The 20,332-nt window shown below is 35.8% G+C and overlaps 1 protein-coding gene across 8 annotated transcripts in view; it reads left to right on the top strand.

Moving 5' to 3' along the window:
* LOC138700248 (zinc finger CCCH domain-containing protein 13-like) overlaps nt 1–20,332 on the top strand; it is a 117,124-nt gene that overhangs the window by 60,006 nt on the left and 36,786 nt on the right. For all 8 annotated transcript variants that reach the window (XM_069826735.1, XM_069826732.1, XM_069826731.1 and 5 more), the window contains 3 exons: nt 5,073–5,201; nt 7,519–7,699; nt 18,302–18,421. In XM_069826735.1, the coding sequence (XP_069682836.1) occupies nt 5,073–5,201; nt 7,519–7,699; nt 18,302–18,421 (430 nt within the window). The remainder of the gene's footprint in view (nt 1–5,072; nt 5,202–7,518; nt 7,700–18,301; nt 18,422–20,332) is intronic.

Raw genomic sequence — 20,332 nt, 5'->3', positions numbered from 1 at the left:
CATTACAGGAACGATTTGATAAGGTCCCATGTCTTAAGGCAGCATGCTTCACTGGAAAAATGCGTGCATTTGCTTTAGAGACGGGCTGCGAGCTGCAGTAAGAAGATACGATTGGAAACATGTTGTAGGCACTGCTTCAATTGAACAATCTCCACTGAAATCAACATATAAATGATCTGTTGAACTTCATGTACTGCAGACAACAGTGCAAGACCACATAAAATTAGACTGAAAAATCAGATCTTTTTGCTTAGTGTTCGTCAATGAATTATGGAGACCTGGAACAGCATGTTGCTCTTTGTTAGCACAAGTCGCAAGTGCAGTGTCCCATACAAAGGTGCTTTTTTCTGAGAATGTGCAATTTATCGCACCAGAAATGTCTTCTGAGCTCAAGAGAATCCTCACTACAAGCATGAGTTAAAAAGGAGTGCACCACACATAATGACATGGACTGGAATTACATGTCATTTGGACAATTTTTTTATGGGCCGATGAATGGAATTTGGTTTTATCTGTACAGCGTTGTGGTAAGTAAGTATAATATTACCAATATTATTAATTAAATATAATGGGTATGGGAACTTCTCGGCCACACTGTATATATAAAATGCATTCAATTGTGATACTTAAAATTCTTTTGCTTATGCATAGATTAATGTGCCAGTACTTTTTCTTTAATCAGTTATATTTAATGGCACTGTATTAACTGTGTGGTTATTAAGTGATGTTGGAATTGGTGATAGACTGTATTTTGACAAGATGAGTCTGATAATTAATTTTAAGATTACCTTACATTGTCTTACAATTGTCGTAAGAAACCCAGCCAGGTATTCAGCCCAAGCCAGATTTGAACATGCGTCCAACAGCATTTTCGGAGCATAAGTTTTGCTTGCTAACCCTTAGACCACACATACTAGTTACGTGATTGTGTAATACGAACACAAACATTAGATCATACTAGTTTAATGAAAGTATGTTATTTTAATAGATATTTATATTACATTTTGTAGCAAATGTAAGTTGGTATGTGAGAAATATTGTTAAATTAAATTTAATAAAAATGTATTAGTTAAATATAATACGCAATTATTGAATAATATAGATCATATAAGAATTAGTTTCATATGTTCAGAACTGTAAGATGAGCAGTTTGGGGACTATTTGACAAATTAAAAATGAGATACAGTAATATGAACCTGTCTTCTTTACACCTATTACCTACATGTTAGTCCACCGCTGTGGAGTAATAGTTAGCCTGCCTGACCGTGAAACGAGCAGGCGTGGCTTCAAATCCTGGTTGGGACAAGTTACCTGATTGGGTTTTTTTTTTTTCCGAAGTTTTCAACCATTTGAAGCAGAATTGCGGAGTAACTTTCAGCGTTGGATCTCAAACTCATTTCGCCTTTATTAGCATCATTTCATTAATCATCTTTAATAGTTCCAGGTTGACCAGGAGGACATGGCGGACGTAGTTCCAGGATCTGTCTACAGGTGACATCTGTCTGCTGGAACTACACATATTCCAGAGATGCTGCAGGGGCTACAATCAGTGAACTGCAGTAGACAGGGGAAGTGTAGCTCCCTCAGATAGATGGCGCCTTGGTGAGTTGTGGAATCGATGGTAGCGTGTCCCTCTGGTTAAAGATGCAGCAGATTCACCCACGTGAATTGCAAAGAGATGCCATTGAACTGAGGAGGCTGCAGAGGAACATCACAGGGAGGCGGAGGGGTGTTACTGTTCACACAGACTCTGTCAGACCTGGATGCTGTAGCTGAATCTATAAGATGGCACCAAGCAGTGAATTACATGCTTGATGAGCTCTCTTAAAGACTTTAAAATCATCCCAAATAAGAAGGTTGCACAATAAAGGTACAATCACACATCGCTACTTTTGCTGTGCAACTTTTGTACTGCAGCTGCAAAAGTTGCGTGTCGTGTTCGCACGTAAGCCAAAAGTAGCGCGCTGCGCGTTACTTTTCGTGCTGCGCAACCCGAGTGCTGCAAAAGTTGCAACTGGAGGTTGCGAGTCTGTTCACACACAAGGCACTACTTTTGCAGCGGCAGTCATGCTGCAGGTTTCCATCTCCGTGTTTACTTCTCAATATACATTTTGTTGTTATGTTTGCATTATTAAGAAATTCATGCGAAAGCTTCCTTATCTATTATTTGCTTTTCTGTTGTATCTAGTATTCGGAAATTGACATTATTTTTACTATAAAGCTTTTAAAAACGCCTATATATTTAAATGATAACCAACAGTATATTCACGTAATCAATGTTGGCAACCCTCCTGTTTGGAACTATGCTACGGAAAATTTAAAAAATGAATTATATCGTCAGCAATTATGCTCAGACTGTGTTGTGTATTTAATAACTGTTACAAATAATTTACTTTCATCACATTTAACATTAAAATATATCCAAACAATAAAAGTATCATTGGCACATTTTGGTGGTAACACTGGTTGCAACTGCAGCAAAAGTTTCAACAAAACCGATATGAAAAATGCTGCTGCTGCAACCCTGAGAACCCTGTTCACACGTCGCTCCTTTTAAGCTGTGCGCAGCATGGAAAAGTAGCGGGCAGCAGGTTCGGCAGCCGCTACTTTTCGGGTTGCACCGTTGTTCACACATCGCAGTACAAGAGTTGCGCAGTTTTTTGTACTGCAGCACTGCAAAAGTAGCATCGTGTGACTGTACCTTAAGTCTAAGGCTGCAGTGCTAGCCCACGAGCCCTCCTCCAAAAGAAAAGAAAAAAAATTACCGACATGTTTCTGGATCTTCCCTTAAATTCCTGTAATAGAGTATTTGTTTCTTTAAAATATCATGTTTCCATAGTACAATGTCTGTTTGTGAATAAAATGGAGGCTTGCAGTCACTTCAGATTGGAGGTATGAGAATATTAAATGTATTCCATAAGAAATCTATACTTTTCTATTTATACAAGCACATCAGATGCATTTCAAGAAGTCTGTAACAGAATAGAGCATGCAGTGCAACTTCTCATTACTGTACGACTTCAATTATTTCAGACAAAAAAAGAGTTTTATAGTGTAGCTTATCTCATGTTAGCACACTGCAGGCCACTGGTGCACCTCCTTCGGCTGAGGTGCTTGCCTGCCAATCTGGAATTGTGTTTGGGCGAGTTCGATATCTGCTTGGGCTGGGTACCTGGTTGGTTTTTTCCCGAGATTTTCCCCAATCACAAGATGAATGTCAGGTAATTTGTAGCGAATTCTCGACCTCATCTCTCCAAATAACATCTCACTATTACCAATTCCATCTACATTAAATAACCTAGTAGTTGATATAGCGTCATTAAATAACCAAGTAAAAAAAAAACACACTGCAAATTTCTGAGGATGATAAGAAATGACGTAACAATTATATTGAAATAAATTACATTATTACAGAAAAATGTGATGTGGCACAAAGCTAGAATGAATATATAGACATTATCTGAAATGTCACTGAAGTACGGTAATTTTTATTGGTGTATATAGTTGAACATATTTTATAATTCCACTTTCCACGTGCTTCTGACAGTTCTCTTATCCTTGAGAAATACTAATATAGCATCATTAGTATCACCATGACATCACCACCACAATGATTATTGTCAAATTTAATATGCAAGTTGAGTTTCAGAATTGCTGGTGAGTTGCATATTTTCCATATTTATTCTCTAATACCAAACAACACAGGACTTTCCCATGCTCACATCTTGTTGAACATCAAAGAGGTAAGCTTACAGCCTTCTGTTGCATGTGCTGGAAGGTAATCTGGTAACAGTTGTAAATAAGGTCATTACATTTTGAAAATAGTTTCTTTTAATTCTAAGTTGTTTGTAATTTTCCAAATGTATGATTTCCAAAATATTCTTCATAAATTTAATATTGCGTTTCATTCTTGTCATGCAGAACAGTGATTAATTTTTCTATTATTGTGATTCTCCAGCTACTGCCTATAAAAAATATATATATATATATATATATATATATATATATATATATATATATATATATATTAAATTGTATGTTTTGATGCGAAGTGACTGCCTGTTAAAACTTATGTCATTTTATTGTGCAATAACAATGAGACTGAAGTGATCTCATATATGTGTACCATCAAGGTACCAAGAGTTCTTGGTGATTCTTTCTTGCACATAAGGATATGGATAAGATGTCCAGTTACGTCCTTTTCTTGTTCTTGGGTTTTTCTATGTCTATTGAGATGCTTATGGCTTTTTTCTATCAAGCACTTTTTTCTATGCTATTAAAATTTCAAATTTTCCTTCTAATTACCTAATACTATATTTACATAAGCTTAAAAATAGATGTATGACAGCTCCTAAGTTGCTATATTTCATTTGCATTTTCTAACTTAAAATATAAGAATTCATAAGTTTATTGTGCAATATTGTTTTGGATTTGTCTTCTGACCCACTTCCGTGGGTTAGATTACAAATACTTTTTTTTTCATTTCCCTATAGTAGATTTTTCATTAGCTTGTAACTACAGAGCACATAATAGTGATAAAGTGAAGATCGAATTTTTTTTATTACTGATTTCTAGAATTGCTTATGTCATACATCTGTTTTAGCTGTATTTATATAATCATGTCATTAAATACATCTGAACATTTCAAGTTATTTTCTAAATAATGCATAAAGTAATTAGTTCAAGTTCAATTCCAAATTTAGAAAAAATCTTAATTTTATATTTTACAAACTTAGCAATACATATTCTTGTAAATGCAGTAAAATATTTCGTATAAAAGAAATTTTCATATAGTTACGATTTTGTTTTAAAAATTATTATTCTTTTGCAAGTATGCATTTTATAAAGTAATTTCCATTGATGTAGACTAACATACGGAGTTTCTTTTAGATAAAATAATTCATGTCTATTAGAAAAAAGTTGATTTTAGGAAGTTGTTTTAAAAAGTCAACTTTCCATTAATAATTTATTTTGTAGATGTTGAATTTCCTTTCACAAGCACAACTGCTATGAAGGCAGTTATGGTTGGTGTGTTATATTCTTTATCTGATAAATATTTTGACGTTCAACAGGAGAGGGATCACATCCAATCTTTGCCCGTGAGGAAATCATGCAGGGCACCCGATCAAATAGTGGGCCAGTAGATGAGCACCGTAGAGTGGTGGCCATTGTAGGTGAAACTCCTCCTTTACAGGCACAAGGTATTTCACTGATTCAGATATTTCTTTCAGATATTAGAAATCAAAAGATGAATTCTTGTAAAGTTATATTGTAGTGAAACATAGCTCTGTAGAAAGCAAAATATAGTAGACCTATATGGAATCATAATATAAAACTACAGTGAGTCCAGTGAACATAATATGCCTTCTGGCACTTAGGTACTTCTGTTGCTTTTTTCGCCATAAAAATGACAGTAAGGTATTAACAATCAGTATTGTCTTTTTTTTCCACAACAACAAAATCCACTTAATGTATTAGTGCACAGTAGGGCGGATGGTGGTAAAGGGCAGTAAATTTTGTTTTAGAGTATAGAGTTTTAAATATGAGGGTCATTTCATAAATAATGCACAGGTTGGCAGAACTGTGAAGTAAATGACGCAACACCAATGAAAATTATGTTGTTGCAGTTAAAGGATTGAAGAAGAAGCACGTGTGTTCGTTTCTCCCATAGCATACTCTGTGCTTAGGTAACGAGCTAGAAATGGAGCCTACATGTGTCTCGGGTACTGTGACGATTGAAGATCAAAGATCTAGTTTTTATGTGGCAAAACCTCTCAGAAATCCATAGCAGAGCAGAGTTTGTGGCGAGCTTATAGTGAACCGTAGTACAGTTTCTCATTGGGCTACTCGTTTTTGTGTCAGCTTAGACTATGATGCAGGACCAGGAAAGCCGAAAACATCAACACATAAACAGAGTGTGAAACTTATGGTGGATACTGTTGAAGAAGATTGCCAAGCAACGTGTGAGGATCTTTAAGAAGCTATGAAGATTTCACCAAATACAGTATTCCATATTTTGACAAAGAATTTGAAGAAGAGACAAATTTCTGCTTGATGAATTCCTTACTGCTTGACTGCTGAACAGAAGCAGAAACGCCTGAACATTGCGAACTTGCTGACAGGACCATCACAAAAACGAGTAGCCCAACGAGAAACTGTATTACAGTCCGATGTAAGTTCACCACAAACTCCACTCAAAGCACTGTGGAAGTGAGGATTTCTGTGGAGGGGTTTTGCCATGTAAAGATTCGATCTTTGGTCTTCACTCTTCAAAATATCCAAGACAAGTGTAGGGTACATTTCAAGCTCTCGTTACCTAAACACAGATTATGCAATGGACGAAACGAATGCACGTTCTTCTTCCTCAATCCTTCAACTGCAACTGACTACATTTTCATTGGTGCTGCATCATCCATTTCACAGTTCTGCCAATCTGTGCGTTATTTATGAAATGACTCTCGTATGAATAGCAAATCATCTTCAAATAATATGTTTGTAGCATATTGTTTTAGGAAAACTCCTATACTCTGTTGGTACATTTATATGCTTGTTATTGTAAATCAGTTATACAAAACCTGATCCACACCTATGGAGTAATGGTTAGCACGTCTGGCTGCAAAACCAGGTGGCCCGGGTTCGATCCCTGGTCGGGGCAAGTTATCTGGTTGAGGTTTTCCCTCAATTCAGTATGAGCAAATGCTGGGTAATTTTCGGTACTGGACCCTGGACTCATTTCACCGGCATTATCACCTTCATCTCATTCAGATGCTAAATAACCTAAGATGTTGATAAAGCATCATAAAATAACCAACTAAAATAAAATAAAAAATAAAAAATCTACAGTACATTTGTGGAACTGTAACCATGGCAGGTGTGATATTTAGGTATCACAGAATTTTCGTGTTGCTTCTACTTCCAGATATCAGAATAAAATCAAGGATTAGCCAGCAAAACCATCTACACTGAAAATTGAAGACATTATTACAAAAACAGCCCCAGTCATTTTTAATGAAATTGAGTTAAGGACACATTTGCTACTATTTTTAATGTTTATAGACTCCAAAAACGGCTCATGTCAAGTGCAATAAACACAAGGATAAAACACCAATTGTACGGAAATAGCTGACATGTGTTATTCTTTTATTTTTTTATTGTTCTTTTGAAAAATAGCAATTTTGACAAGGGTTGTTTTTGTAATAATGTCTTCAATTGTAATTTGTTCTTTGCTCTTGTTAGTTGAGAATTGGTTATATTAAGCATTAGTAGAAAGAATGGTATTATACCTTCAGATATTTATCCATTATAATTTGGAGCTGCTCTCCTATACCATAGTCTGCAATTTATTTGTCTTGGTCTTTGTGAAGTATTTCAGTGAAACAGGAAGAGCTAGTCACCTAGAATTTTAGGAAATTCACAAGCTGAATCCTATGGCAATGAACCTTTGTGGCTTCTTGAAATATCACGTCCTTCTGAAGATTGGTTATCCACAGAGCTACAATTCTATTCCTGGCATTCCAGGAAGTTCACGATTTGAATCCCCAACTCGTTACTCCGATGCTCCACGATCACGTGATGGTTACTATCCCAGTGAACGTGATCCACCTCGTGACTACTCACGCTCATCACGCGATTATGATCGTGGCCATGGACCTCCAGGGTTCGATCACAGGGAAAGAAGTAGGGAGGATCGCTTTGACAGGTATGAGACTTCTTGTGTGCAAATTTATTTACATTACATTTTCGTCTTTCTTTTTCACCAGAAGTCTTGTTTACATACAAGATTATGTTAAAACTTCAGGAGTCTGCACAGCACTCCAAATGGATTACTTTTCCAACAGTTCTCTGTGATTGCTAAATTCAACTAGAAGCAGTTGAACTGCTGAACACTGCCACACACAAACCACCTTGCAGACTTGGTAGTGATTGCACAGGATTGAAATAATTAGCAACATTGCTTCCTGAGCTTATTGTTGTTTACATTTAAATCACATCTTGTTTAAAATTGAACTGCATAACTGATTCACACACTTGAATTACAAGCTTGGTTCACATGCATTCAAAATTTCGTGACAAAAATAATATAAACTTCACTTGTGCATGAATAACCTGCACACAGATAATCAAGAGTTTGCTATAATATAATGATTTTCTCAGAAAATGGTCATTAAATAAACTTTACAAAAACTGATTAAGACATTTAATAGATATTAATTCAGAGAAAGTATAGTTCAATTTGCGTGGTTTCCAGGTTCCTTTTAATTTTAAATATGTATTTTTCTCAGACTATTTTCTTATTTTTTTTAACATTGAATTATATTGATGTGTGAGAACTTTTAGACGAAATTGAAATAGTATACAGTAGCATGCAAATTAATCCGAACACGACATATTTTTACATTTTCTGTCATTGTTGGCCTCACAGCTGCTCATACCGCTTTAATTGACATCTGTAGTATGTGTAATTCCATTGTTGAAGGTCTCTCGTTATTATTTTTTTTATAATATGTGACATTTTGCCTGTCGTTTTGTACTTATAAGCATTTCAGTTGTGTTGAAGACTTAATACTGCAATCCTGTGTACATTCTGTCTTCACAAATGGATATAACTCCACGAAAACGGTCTAAAATTATAACATTAGCAGAGCATTCTTCTATGACACAGAGGCAAATTGCTGCAGAATGTCACATCTGTTTGGCTACTGTTAATTCGATCATAAAACGATACAGGGAGACTGGATCCATCACACCCCAGAAAAAAGGAAACTGTGGCCGGAAAAGGAAGACTTCACCTGCAGATGATCGTTTAATTGTCAGGAAAAGTAAATTAAATCCCAGACTAACTGCTATCGACTTAACCCGCGAGTTAATGGCTACCACTGGGGCGAATATTCACGTCACAACAGTGCGGTATAGGCTTTTGGAAGCTGGACGAAGGGCTCGTAAGCCTATTAAGAAGCAACTGCTAACCCCAGTATGTGCAAAAAACGCTTAATGTGGGCAAAATTACATCAACACTTGACAGTGAATGACTGGAAGAATGTACTTTTTTCCGATGAGTCTCATTTCGAGGTCCACGGCCACTGTGTTTCTTACGTACGGAAAGGATCCGAAAAAGTAACAGCAGCTCATCTCCAACAAGCACCCAAATACCCCCCCCCCCTAGAGTAATGTTTTGGGGTTGTTTTACACATGAAGGGCCTGAAGCATTGATACCTATCAAGGGAATGATGAATTCTGACAAATATATTCACTTATTGGAAACCAGAATCGTACCCCAGCTGCAAAAATCATTTCCGGATGGCAGAGGTGTGTTCCAACAAGACCTGGCACCATGCCTTACATCTCGAAAAACTAAAGAATTCTTTAACAAGAAGAATATTCAGGTACTCCCCTGGCCAGGCAACTCACCCGACATCAACCCCATTGAGAACTTGTGGTCAATTTGCAAAAGAAGAATGCAAAAAATGGATTGTTCTACAAAGGAGAAGATGATTTCTGCCCTCATTGGTATATGGTTTCACGATGAATAAATGAAGAATATTTGTGGGAAATTAGTGGAATCCATGCGAAATCGTCTCAGAGCTGTTATTAGGAACAAGGGAGGCCACATAGATTACTGAGTTATGTCTTAGATACTTTTTTTATCCCGTTTGAGTGTTTTTGCATAAGTAATTACGTTGTTCGGATTAATTTGCACGCTACTGTATATTAGTAGGTTAATTTGTTTACTTCGAAAAAAGTCTTGCTTTGTAGAAAGTATGTTATTACTAGATCTCGAGATTTGTGTGTGGCAGGAGTTCATTAATTCATTTCATGTTGGGATTATGAAGTCTTGAATTGAGCATTTCTTGTACTCTTACAATATTACAAGGTAAACTCTAGTCATCTTAGATAATTTTGCTTCATTATGAACCATATTTATGCTTGTGCATCACTCCATCATGTATAATATAAACATACAGCCTGCATTAAGTGTGATTTTAGCACTTACTGTTGTGGCATGTTTAACGTGTGGTGTGAAAAGTGAATTATGGAAGTGTTAAAGTGTTTGTGTGAAAGAAGATGAACAAGATTATGGAAGCTTGTTTTGGGACATTATGAAGAGTTTCACTTCTGCTGTGTGTTTTTGGAACATTTAAAAAATATATATATTCATTTATTTATTTATTTCATTGGTTAATCGGATGGTGAGAAAATTGTGATAGACCTAACGACTCTTGGACTCATTTACAGAAAATCGTGATGACAAAATACCATTTCAAGATGGACCAAGAAGGTTAAGCACACAGAAACAGGAGGTGATTCTGCAGCGCATGTCAGTGTAGTAGGGTGCTGAAAAGCAGCTGGTTAAAGTTTTACACTTTTTATACTTAACAAATATGGTGAGGTGATAAGAATTAAAGGAGTACTTGGGAGTTCTCGTTTTCTTGTGGTTTAATCTGTTATTTGATCTTTCTGTATATCTGATGTCTGTAGCATTTCACATTCTTCATTTCTCTGTCAAATTTTTAGAGTACATTTGTTTGAAAGAATCTGTACCTTGCTAATAGTAGCGAAAGTGAATTAAGTTTTTTGATGCTTAAATTTACTGCGAAGCATCAGCAGTAATCACCAACTCCTGTGAGTAATGAACCAGCATTGCAAACAGCGATTGGCAGTCTGATCCTTAGAAATTTTCTAATTTAATCCAGTGTGGTGACTTATCACGATCTGTAATTACTGAGATATTGGATTTGTAGGTTTTAAAGCCGTTAAAATGTGCTCAAATATTTGTTTGATTTAAAACCACTGGTCGTAAGATATCTGGAATTAGTCACAAATGTCACATGCTTAACATAGGGAGATGATATCTACTAGTAAAAGTATCTTTACTGAAGATTGTTTAAATTACTATTTAAATTAGTGATACTAGAGTCTAATAATCATTCTAGAATAGTATTAAGGATTGAATAATTTATTCAGATAAAAGGTCTCGATACTTTCGTCATTCGAATAACGATTTGATTACTCACCAACAGATTCTTGCTTTTTGGTTCTCTTAGCCAACATCCAGCATGACAGCAGTAATTATGAACAATTTTGTGACTTTTCTTCGAATGACTGTATGTCATCGATCTCATTGATTGCCACTACAATGCAGCTCTGGCGGTCAGTTCCAGGGTATACCGGACAGGTGGTTCAAGGTGGCAAAATGATTGCCGTCGATCTGTAGATAAGTAGATTATTGGGCGCCAGCCACCTCGACCTGCCTGCGGTAAAACTGAGATCTCAGGGAAACTCATGTCGGTTGGGACGTGGAGTTCAGGAGACGGGACCTAATTCTATAATTATTCGAAGAACAACACGTTTAATTTGTCCAATAATTCAACCGATACTTAGAATTTTATTTATCATACGTTTGTGACAGCTTGCAGAATGCAGAACCAGGCTCGTATTTAGTTACAAAATATTGCTGCTACAATAGGCGGGTAGAACTGAAAGTTATATCTTACAATCACTAATTGGTGGTATCACACTAGCAGCTAATTTAGATAAGATTCAGATTACTTCACATGAGTACATAGTTTCTTTATATAATTCTTTAAGTCCCAAAAATATGGAGATATTGCGCCCTATGCCGCTTAAATTTTCTAAGTCCGAAAATTGTAATAATGTCATGCCTTTTCGCTCTCTGGGATCTATATCTGCCCCTCGATCACACCTCTCTGCAGGAGCTCTTCCTCCCAACTCTCTTTCCTCATCCACAGAGGAAACCTCACTGTCGCTACCCCTTCTCAATATTCCTCATGCGATTCTTGTAACCAATTTTTGATAGGTTAAAAACAGTCATATCATACCACCAGATGCATTGCAAAACCTAAAGACACTTCTAGAACCATTTATGGCTTCGACTATCCTACTAATAATTCTAAGAATCCTAAACTTCCCCACAAATTACAAAAAATGGACGCTTAAAGTTTTCCACCACATCTACACATGACTTTAAGTTCAATGTCCGCACTCTACCCATTTCATACGCATCACTGCGTAACACAAGCTTCCATAGAAATGGCACTAACAAAGCCACAAAACGCGCTGTTACCTATTGCCTATAATCTCCGGCCACTTCATACCTTACAAAGCCTCTCCGCGTCTTTTTCTAGCTCTCGACAAATACTGTCTCCATAAGATGTAACAGAAAAAATCTATTCTACATAAAATAATTCTCGCGATCTACTCCTATGTACGCGATATCTATGCTTATCTAACACATATAAAAAAACCATTAATCCTATAAAATACCTACTCCCACAACTTAAGTTAATTACCGTCTCAAATGTCAGTAGTCTGACCTTGTCTATAAACTTCGTGTGTAAAATATTTGTACCAAAATTAATTTAATTACATAAAGAAAATAAATCGTACACATATTTTACACTTCACTACTTTCAATAGACAAATCCAGATCACCTTGTATGGCGTCAGAGGAATCAGACATTTTTCATTATAGAAAGGATGATTAATAACCTTGGTTCTCCCATGCTTATTTTGTCGATACTTGTTGATACTTGGAATCTTCACGAAATAGCTTTTGAAGGGAAAAAGGAGTGTACGCATTTGTGTAATCTAAGAGGGCAAATTACACGAAGAAAATAAAATTCTGAGGTATATGTTATACAAATCTTGGGGATGGGAAAAATTACGCGAGTAAATACAGTATGCCCTCTTCCAGCAATGGAAAACTTGTCTTCTTTCATTTTTTTTTTTTTTTTTTTTCCATCTTGCACTGAAGGTATGTGTGTGTAGACTTCTAGGAAGATTTTAAAATGACAACAAATAATAAAAAATAGACATCACAAAAATATGCACTTATTACCGAAATGCGTGTTTACATGTACAATAGAGCTTCACTACTATAATCAGAAACATTTTTGCATCATATGATTCCCTCCTAAGGAATATATTGTAAATATTGAGAAGTTCTCTAATTACATCTTCCTAGTTTCCAGCCATGTTGCTTTTGTAATTTCTTGATAATCTCACTGAAAGTTTGGTGATTTGTGTTAAGGAACAAATTACATAAGTCCTTACCTCCATTAACTATTTTACTTTGTGGAGTATGTTTGTGTCTGTTCTTTTACAAATAATAAATTAATTCACGTAATTATATCAATAGCGTCTTGCGGCTAGGAACACGTTCATGACGTGGAATCTGAAAGTGTATTCAGAAAGCACGCTGTGTTATTACAACAGACTCATCAGTCTTAAAATAATGTTCCACAATGTATGCACAGTGTTATGCAGTCCACTGTTCCATGTTTACCAAGCTATGCAGAAAGTACAATTACTGGATTTGTTTGTCTGAACGCTAAAGGTAGCACAAATATTGCTTCAGTCACATGCATACGATAACAATGAATTAATATGCATGCGCTAAACAATTTATTTGTGGAACTGAACTGAAGGATAAAATGGCATACCATAAGGAATAAATTTGTATTACTGTTTGATATTTGACTTCAATATTTTCCATTTTATGTGCATTTGAAAATGGGGAGATATTTCTGCCTCACCTTTGTATTAATATCTTGTTTCTTTCTTTCTTTCTTTCTTTCTTTCTTTCTTTCTTTCTTTCTTCTTGCACTTGATCATAAGGTGGATAATTTGTTTTTCCTCAGACTGAACTAGGCATACATTATTTTGCAGCATCTCTTAATATTTCTGTGTAGATATTTTTATCTTCATAAATAATTTTTCTGAAATTTTTGTGTTTTTGTATGTTACTATTGAAACCTAAGTACGTAATCCTTAGTTACTTGACCATGCATGGAATTAAGTGCTTGTGTTTGTGGTGATTATAAGTACAAATTGACATAGGGTAGAGAATATCAGCAGCTATCTTATCAGACATTTGAATATTGACAGATTGTCTTAGTAGGAACAACTGTAACACATCTATAATAATTAGTGTACTGTAATCTTGATTTTTTATATAAACAATTTTTGAAAAGAGAATTTAAATCCTGAATTTTCGAAACTAATGTTTTGTGAATGTGATGACTGATGATCCAATAGTACATTATGCAACACGCCTATAATGGTAGTAATTAAGACGCGAGTATGTTTATGAAACGAGTGCAAGCGAGTTTCATAATTTTCATGAGGCAAGTTTCATACGACTTTTTATGCTCGACCATATTTCTAACTTGAAATTATTCATAAGTATTCATGTTATTCTTATCTGACTGAGGAGTGGAACTGACCTTGTGCAATACCTCGTAAATTGTGAGATGTGCGCAGACGCGAAAGTATTGATTTTTTCCGAGAAACAAATGTCGACATTGACCTTGATATAATCTAGAGAATAAAATATTATTTACAATTAACGCTAATTATTATAGTAACAGAACTGACTTTATTTCAAATAGGTATAGGTGATTTATTGTGCAATTGGTGAAATGAATTATGTAGGCCTTAAGTCAATAAATACTCGTACAAGTCAAAAATATATCCGAGAATAATCGATACTTGCGCTTTCATATTGCTACAATGGTATTTTCTGATTGGTGGAATACCTGAACTTTAATGAATAGGTGTACTTTAATAAGGTCCATTAAAGGGCTGCTACCAGGTGTATAATTACTACATTTCAGCATGGTCGAGCATAAAGTTATTTATGAAACTCTAAAGTTACTGAACATACAGTTGATTCATTAAAACCATTTTCATGTATTCAGAATTTGAACAATTCTTACAACTTACTTTTGTCGTAATATTTACTAAAAAAAAAGCCATTCTTCGTACATGCTGATGATCTGCAATATAATATGACCAATTCTAATGATTCGAAGTGAAGACAGTTCTTACTTCCTAGTAAATCCTAGCTCAACAGTACATCTATGCATGGGCATGAGTAGAATTTGTTTTATTAGTTGTGTTTCAATTTTGAGTTATTTACTTGAATAAACTCTTGTCTCGCATAAAATTCTTATTTTTCAGTGCATTGTTTACAAGTTAATTTTATGTTTTTATAGAATCGTTGGAATCCTACACACAATATAGTTCACACTAAATACCGTATTTTTTTATATCAGTAATTTCATTGTTATAAATAACCGGCTTTTAATCTTTACATTATTACAACACAAACATTTCTCTCAAACATGATAGAAACCATTTCTAATTTAATTATTGTTTAATGGACTAAATGAACTGAAAGAGAAAGTGTATCCTGTCTGCTTTAATACTGAGGACTCTTGGATATGGAACAACAAGTTTTGATGGAGAAATCACTGCAATAAGTGAAAGTCTCAGGAATCGTCTCTGCCACATCAATAAATTTAAAACTGCAGTTATATTGTCAAACTCCAAAGCAGCTATTCTATCAATAATCTCTAGACACACCTTCATCTCAAATAGCAGAAATAAATAAAATGCTCTGTCAACTAATAACACTCAATAAAAGAATTGTATTCCAATGGATACCATCCCATTGTGGAATCCTGGGAAATGAGAATGCGGATGCTTTAGCAAAGAAGGGCAGCACTGCTACTTACAGACCTGTTGCTAAATGCACGTATTCCTCTGTGAAAAGATTTAATAAATCTACATACTTAGACTTCAACAAACAAAATTTGATAACACAATCTCAAGGGAAAAAATAGAACTCTCTGCATCATAATCCACAGTTGATTCCCGATTTACCATGCAAATCGTCTGTAGCTGCATTTAGATTGGCAACAGGCCATCTCAAAATCTGTGCGTCAGTGGCTAACCATGACAATATCTTTGAAAAATATTGGAGTGCAAGAGGACAAATGACTTTATTGTCAAATGCCTGGCATTAGAAAACAACAACAACAACATAATACTGAGGAGCCTAGAATTTAGATAGTTTGTAAAGTTTTGCCAATCTGTTTAGTTTAGATTCCAGTGATTGTATTATGATGCGAGCAACTCCAAGGAATGATTCACAATAGGACATGGGATTTTTACGAATAACTTTCAAACTAATGATAATCAGACCCTAGGCTCTCGCTCTCTCTCTCTCTCTCTCTCTCTCTCTCTCTCTCTCTCTCTCCCCCCTCTCCCCCTCCCCCTCCCTCTCTCTGTGTTTTTTCTCCCCCCCCCTAGTCTTGCTGACATCAGAGAGACATTCTCAACTGTCATGATTAGTAGTACATCACCTTTGGCAGTGATGCCGCTGTTGCTAGTTTAAATTTCCCTTATACCACAAGGTCCTGTAATGGCTGAATTATAAAGAATCCTAAGTCACGATACCTTCTCTTTCAGTTCTTATGCAGAAGTCTTAGGCTTTTTGCACAAGTTTATAGCATTAAACCTAGCAATACTGGTGTCTAAGGTCCACAGGTTTAGTTTTCATTATTAACTCATTAAGTACTTCGAATCAAATTTTAAAAAAAAGTTAGTGTCAGTTGGACCGTAAACTGACAAACTGTGAAATATTTTAAAATTATTTTCATAAAAATATAATAAAAAAATGCAAACTTGTTATGGGTCTTGAAGGTTCCCACGTTGGTAAAAGAAAAGGTCGGAAAATTCTATTTTTTTTTTATTTATATTTTATTTTCAATTATTGTTTGAATGTTTGAAATAGATATTTCTCTTCAATGATATTAATAGCTGTCGCGTTTTTACTACAATTTCCTGCTTGTGATGAGAACTTGTCTTTCTCATTTTTTCTGTTCATAGACATAGTCAGATAGTTATGTCGGCGTGTGCAATTCGTGAAACCTCCATGGAGAAGATAGTCAATGATGTATTAGACCAGCGATCATTAGCACAATGCACCCTCGGGCTAGTGTCTCTTACCCGCGGACATTCCGATGCACTCCTTACATATTACCCATTTCAGTGAGTGCTGACGACCACTGTCTTAGACGAATCAGATACAGAAAGAAATGAAGTTGAGAACAAAATCGAAGAAGTTGGATTGTCTGATTCTGAAGTTGACAATGAGGATAAACACAATGTGTCAGTTAGTGGAGAAATCTATACATAAAAATCTAGACGTTTATATGTTACACAACCTGCAGCATGATCCTCACGCCAACTGTGCAGAATATTTGAATAATTTCAAGGGATAAATTGTTCCGGAGCCGGGTATCGAACCCAGGACCTTTGGCTAAGCGCACCAATGCTCTACCAACTCAGCTACTCAGGAACTCTACCAGACATGGACTCAATTTTTCCCTTTGTATCCATATACCTCAAAGTGGGCTGAAAAACCGTCCTGGTTAGCTCAGTCGGTAGAGCTTTTGTGCGCTTAGCCAAAGGTCCAGGGTTCGATACCCGGCCCCGGAACAGTTTTTCCCTTGAAATTATTCGACTCAACTTCACAGAGAGCTGTACCTGAAAGCTAGATTTGCATTGTGCTAGATTGTACGTGAAAAAATGGGACTTCGTACACAAGGGAAAGTAAATTCTATGATGGAAACAGTAGGACTAGAATCTGATAAAAGTCTACCTCAATGAGGTACAGAACACAGTTGTTTTGCTACATTGGTTTGTTGTTTGTAATGGCACAAACCACGACACGGCTGAACCAATCCAAAATCTGTGGTCTTTCCTGCAAGGTCGACAAATCTATTACGGTGCAATGAGTCGAACTCAGTTCTTTGAACTAACAAGAATTCTTAGATTTAACGACAAGTACACAAAGGAATTACGCCACCAGAATGACAAGTTTGCATCAGTGAGGAAATTATTTGAAAGTCTCAATGAGCTTTTCCCCCAAGTATTACGTTCCTAGTCCTCGTAATTTATTATGATACGAATACCGAGTCGTGTATGTAGGCTAATGTTTCTTGAATTACAGCAAATAAGTAACATTTGAGGTCTTAATTAATGGATATAAAAACAAAATAGCACAATTTGAAAAAATAAATATTATATTTGTGGGCCTGAGAGGTAATGCATGTTACAGATTATGGATTGCTATTGCTAGGGTTAATGTTACATGGTGTCATTTTTATTATATGGAAATCTACAGAGAGTTTATTCAAGTAAAGTATTATTTTCTTATGTGAAATTTATCATGCTAAGTACCAAGCAAGGAGATATAAACATTTTGTTGTCTCTTCTAAAGTTACACTTCTTTTTGTTACTTAATACAGTCTTCTTTCTCACAGTCGTTGGCTTCTTAACCTTTACATTAGCGTCTTCTTCCAAAAGTTTCAATGTTTGGTACTCCGCACTGGTAATTTGCACTGGGTAGAAAACTGCCCTACTATCAGTGGGGAGTGTAAATATGCGTGGTAAATTATTTGTGATTCTTAATTAAATATGTATATCTTTACAGGAGAAGTGAAGATCTCAGACATGAACTAGAACAACGTCGGCGTGATGATAATCGATACTCAAGTCAGGGAGACAGCCGTCGCTATGACAGGAACATGGATTATAGAGGTGATTCCGACAGGTGAGTTCAATATTTTGTAGTAATTATGTGAGAAATGTTTTTTTTTTTTTAAACTTGTCTGTTGTTTTGTCTCCAATCGTTATTAACATATGAGGTCTGATCAAAAAGTTCCAGGACTCTTTTAATATAAAAATAATGGAGATGCTTACAGGATAACTAGTACTTGACTCCTTCAAAGTACTGTCTGCCTGATGTAATACAGGTCTGCCAGCATCCATGCCACATTTCAATGCACCTTTGGAAGTCATTTTCATGGAGACTGTTTAGTTTCCTTGTTGCATTCTCTCATTCTCTTTAATGGTAGAATGTCATCGAACCTACGCCCTTTGAGTTTCAAGAAACAAGAAAAAGTCTGCAGGAGTCAAATCTGGCGAAGAGGGAGGATGAGGTAATGCAGGGATTTTTTTTTGGGCCTGATGTTCTTGGATGGAGAAGGTACAATGGACCTGTGCATTGTCATGGAGGAGGATCCATCTCTGATTTTGAAACAATTCAAGGTGCTTTCTTCGCACTTTCTCGCACAAACATATTAAAACTTCTTTGTAGAAGTATTAGTTCGTTGTTTAGCCCCTGGAAACAAATTTGTAGTGTATCACACCTCTAATGTCAAAGAAAACAACCAGAATTGTTTTGACATTTGACTTCAATTGTCTCGCTTTCTTGAACTGAGGAGAATTTGGTGACTATCATTGTGAGGATTGTTCCTGTATCATATCCATACACTCATGTCTCATCACTGATTATGATACGTGTCAAAAAGTTTCAGCGAGATTTTTCAGTTCTTTGCACACTCGACAACTGTCTTGCGACTCACTGACAACAACAAAAGGTTTGTGGGGTTGTGGTTGAGAATGCAGCTTTAGGAAACTCCCTCCCTCAACTGCTAGTAGTAGCATATACAGTACAGCTGGTCGTTCTCCGGCCCTGACCGAGGGAGACAGTGTTGTCGATACGTATAGACAGAATGAAAACTGTCAAGCTCTCACCAGCCGATTTTGTGGCACAGAATAAAAACTAATTCGAACGCGTAGGCTTGCCTATAAATCATTTTACATATAACTTAGATCACATCCTTCGTTAATGTACATAGCTAGCGTAGATCACAAAAAGAAAAACTAATGTGAACGCGTATGTAAATTATTTTACAGTTTTACACAAACGTAGATCGCATCTTTCGTTAATGTACACAACTAAATAATTATAACAGAATAAAAACTAATGCGAACGCGTATGTAAATCATTTTACACAAATGTAGATCGCATCTTTCGTTAATGTACACAGCTAAATAATTATAACAGATAAAAACTAATGCGAACGCATATGTAAATCATTTTACAGTTTTACACAAACGTAGATCGCGTCTTTCGTTAATGTACACAGCTAAATAATTATAACAGAATAAAAACTAACGCAAACACGTATGTAAATTATACATAGCCCTACAGCATATTACCACAGACTATGGGAATATATATATAATGAAAGTTTATCAAATGAAATAGACTCTACTTTCCTTAGAATCTATTAATACTCAAGTGGAAAGACACCACACTTTTAACTGTTATTTTTCCCACCTTCAAAGCGTCACAAACTCTATCTACTACTTTCGTAACAGGGAGAAGAGGTTCTCCATTGTCTCGCTCCTTCTCAAAATATTCACGCAATCTGTATATAAATTCATGACTTTAGCTCTTAAAAGAGCCGATTTTTTCCTTCTTTGATTCTGACGACCACTGGTCATATTACTATATCAATAATGTTTACAGGCACTGTAAATCGCTCAAGCACAAAACAACACAACTACTTCGCCTGTACTATAACACAAAGAACTGACTCGTTCGCCACGTGCTTCACATAAAAAAGAAGTGGCAACATCGCGCTTAATACATCAGACGCTCATAGCTGGTTGG

This window comes from Periplaneta americana, chromosome 5, assembly GCF_040183065.1.
Source record: "Periplaneta americana isolate PAMFEO1 chromosome 5, P.americana_PAMFEO1_priV1, whole genome shotgun sequence".
Lineage (NCBI taxonomy): Eukaryota > Metazoa > Arthropoda > Insecta > Blattodea > Blattidae > Periplaneta > Periplaneta americana.
Note: the sequence above shows the minus strand (reverse complement) of the source record. Positions and strands in the feature narration are given on the sequence as shown.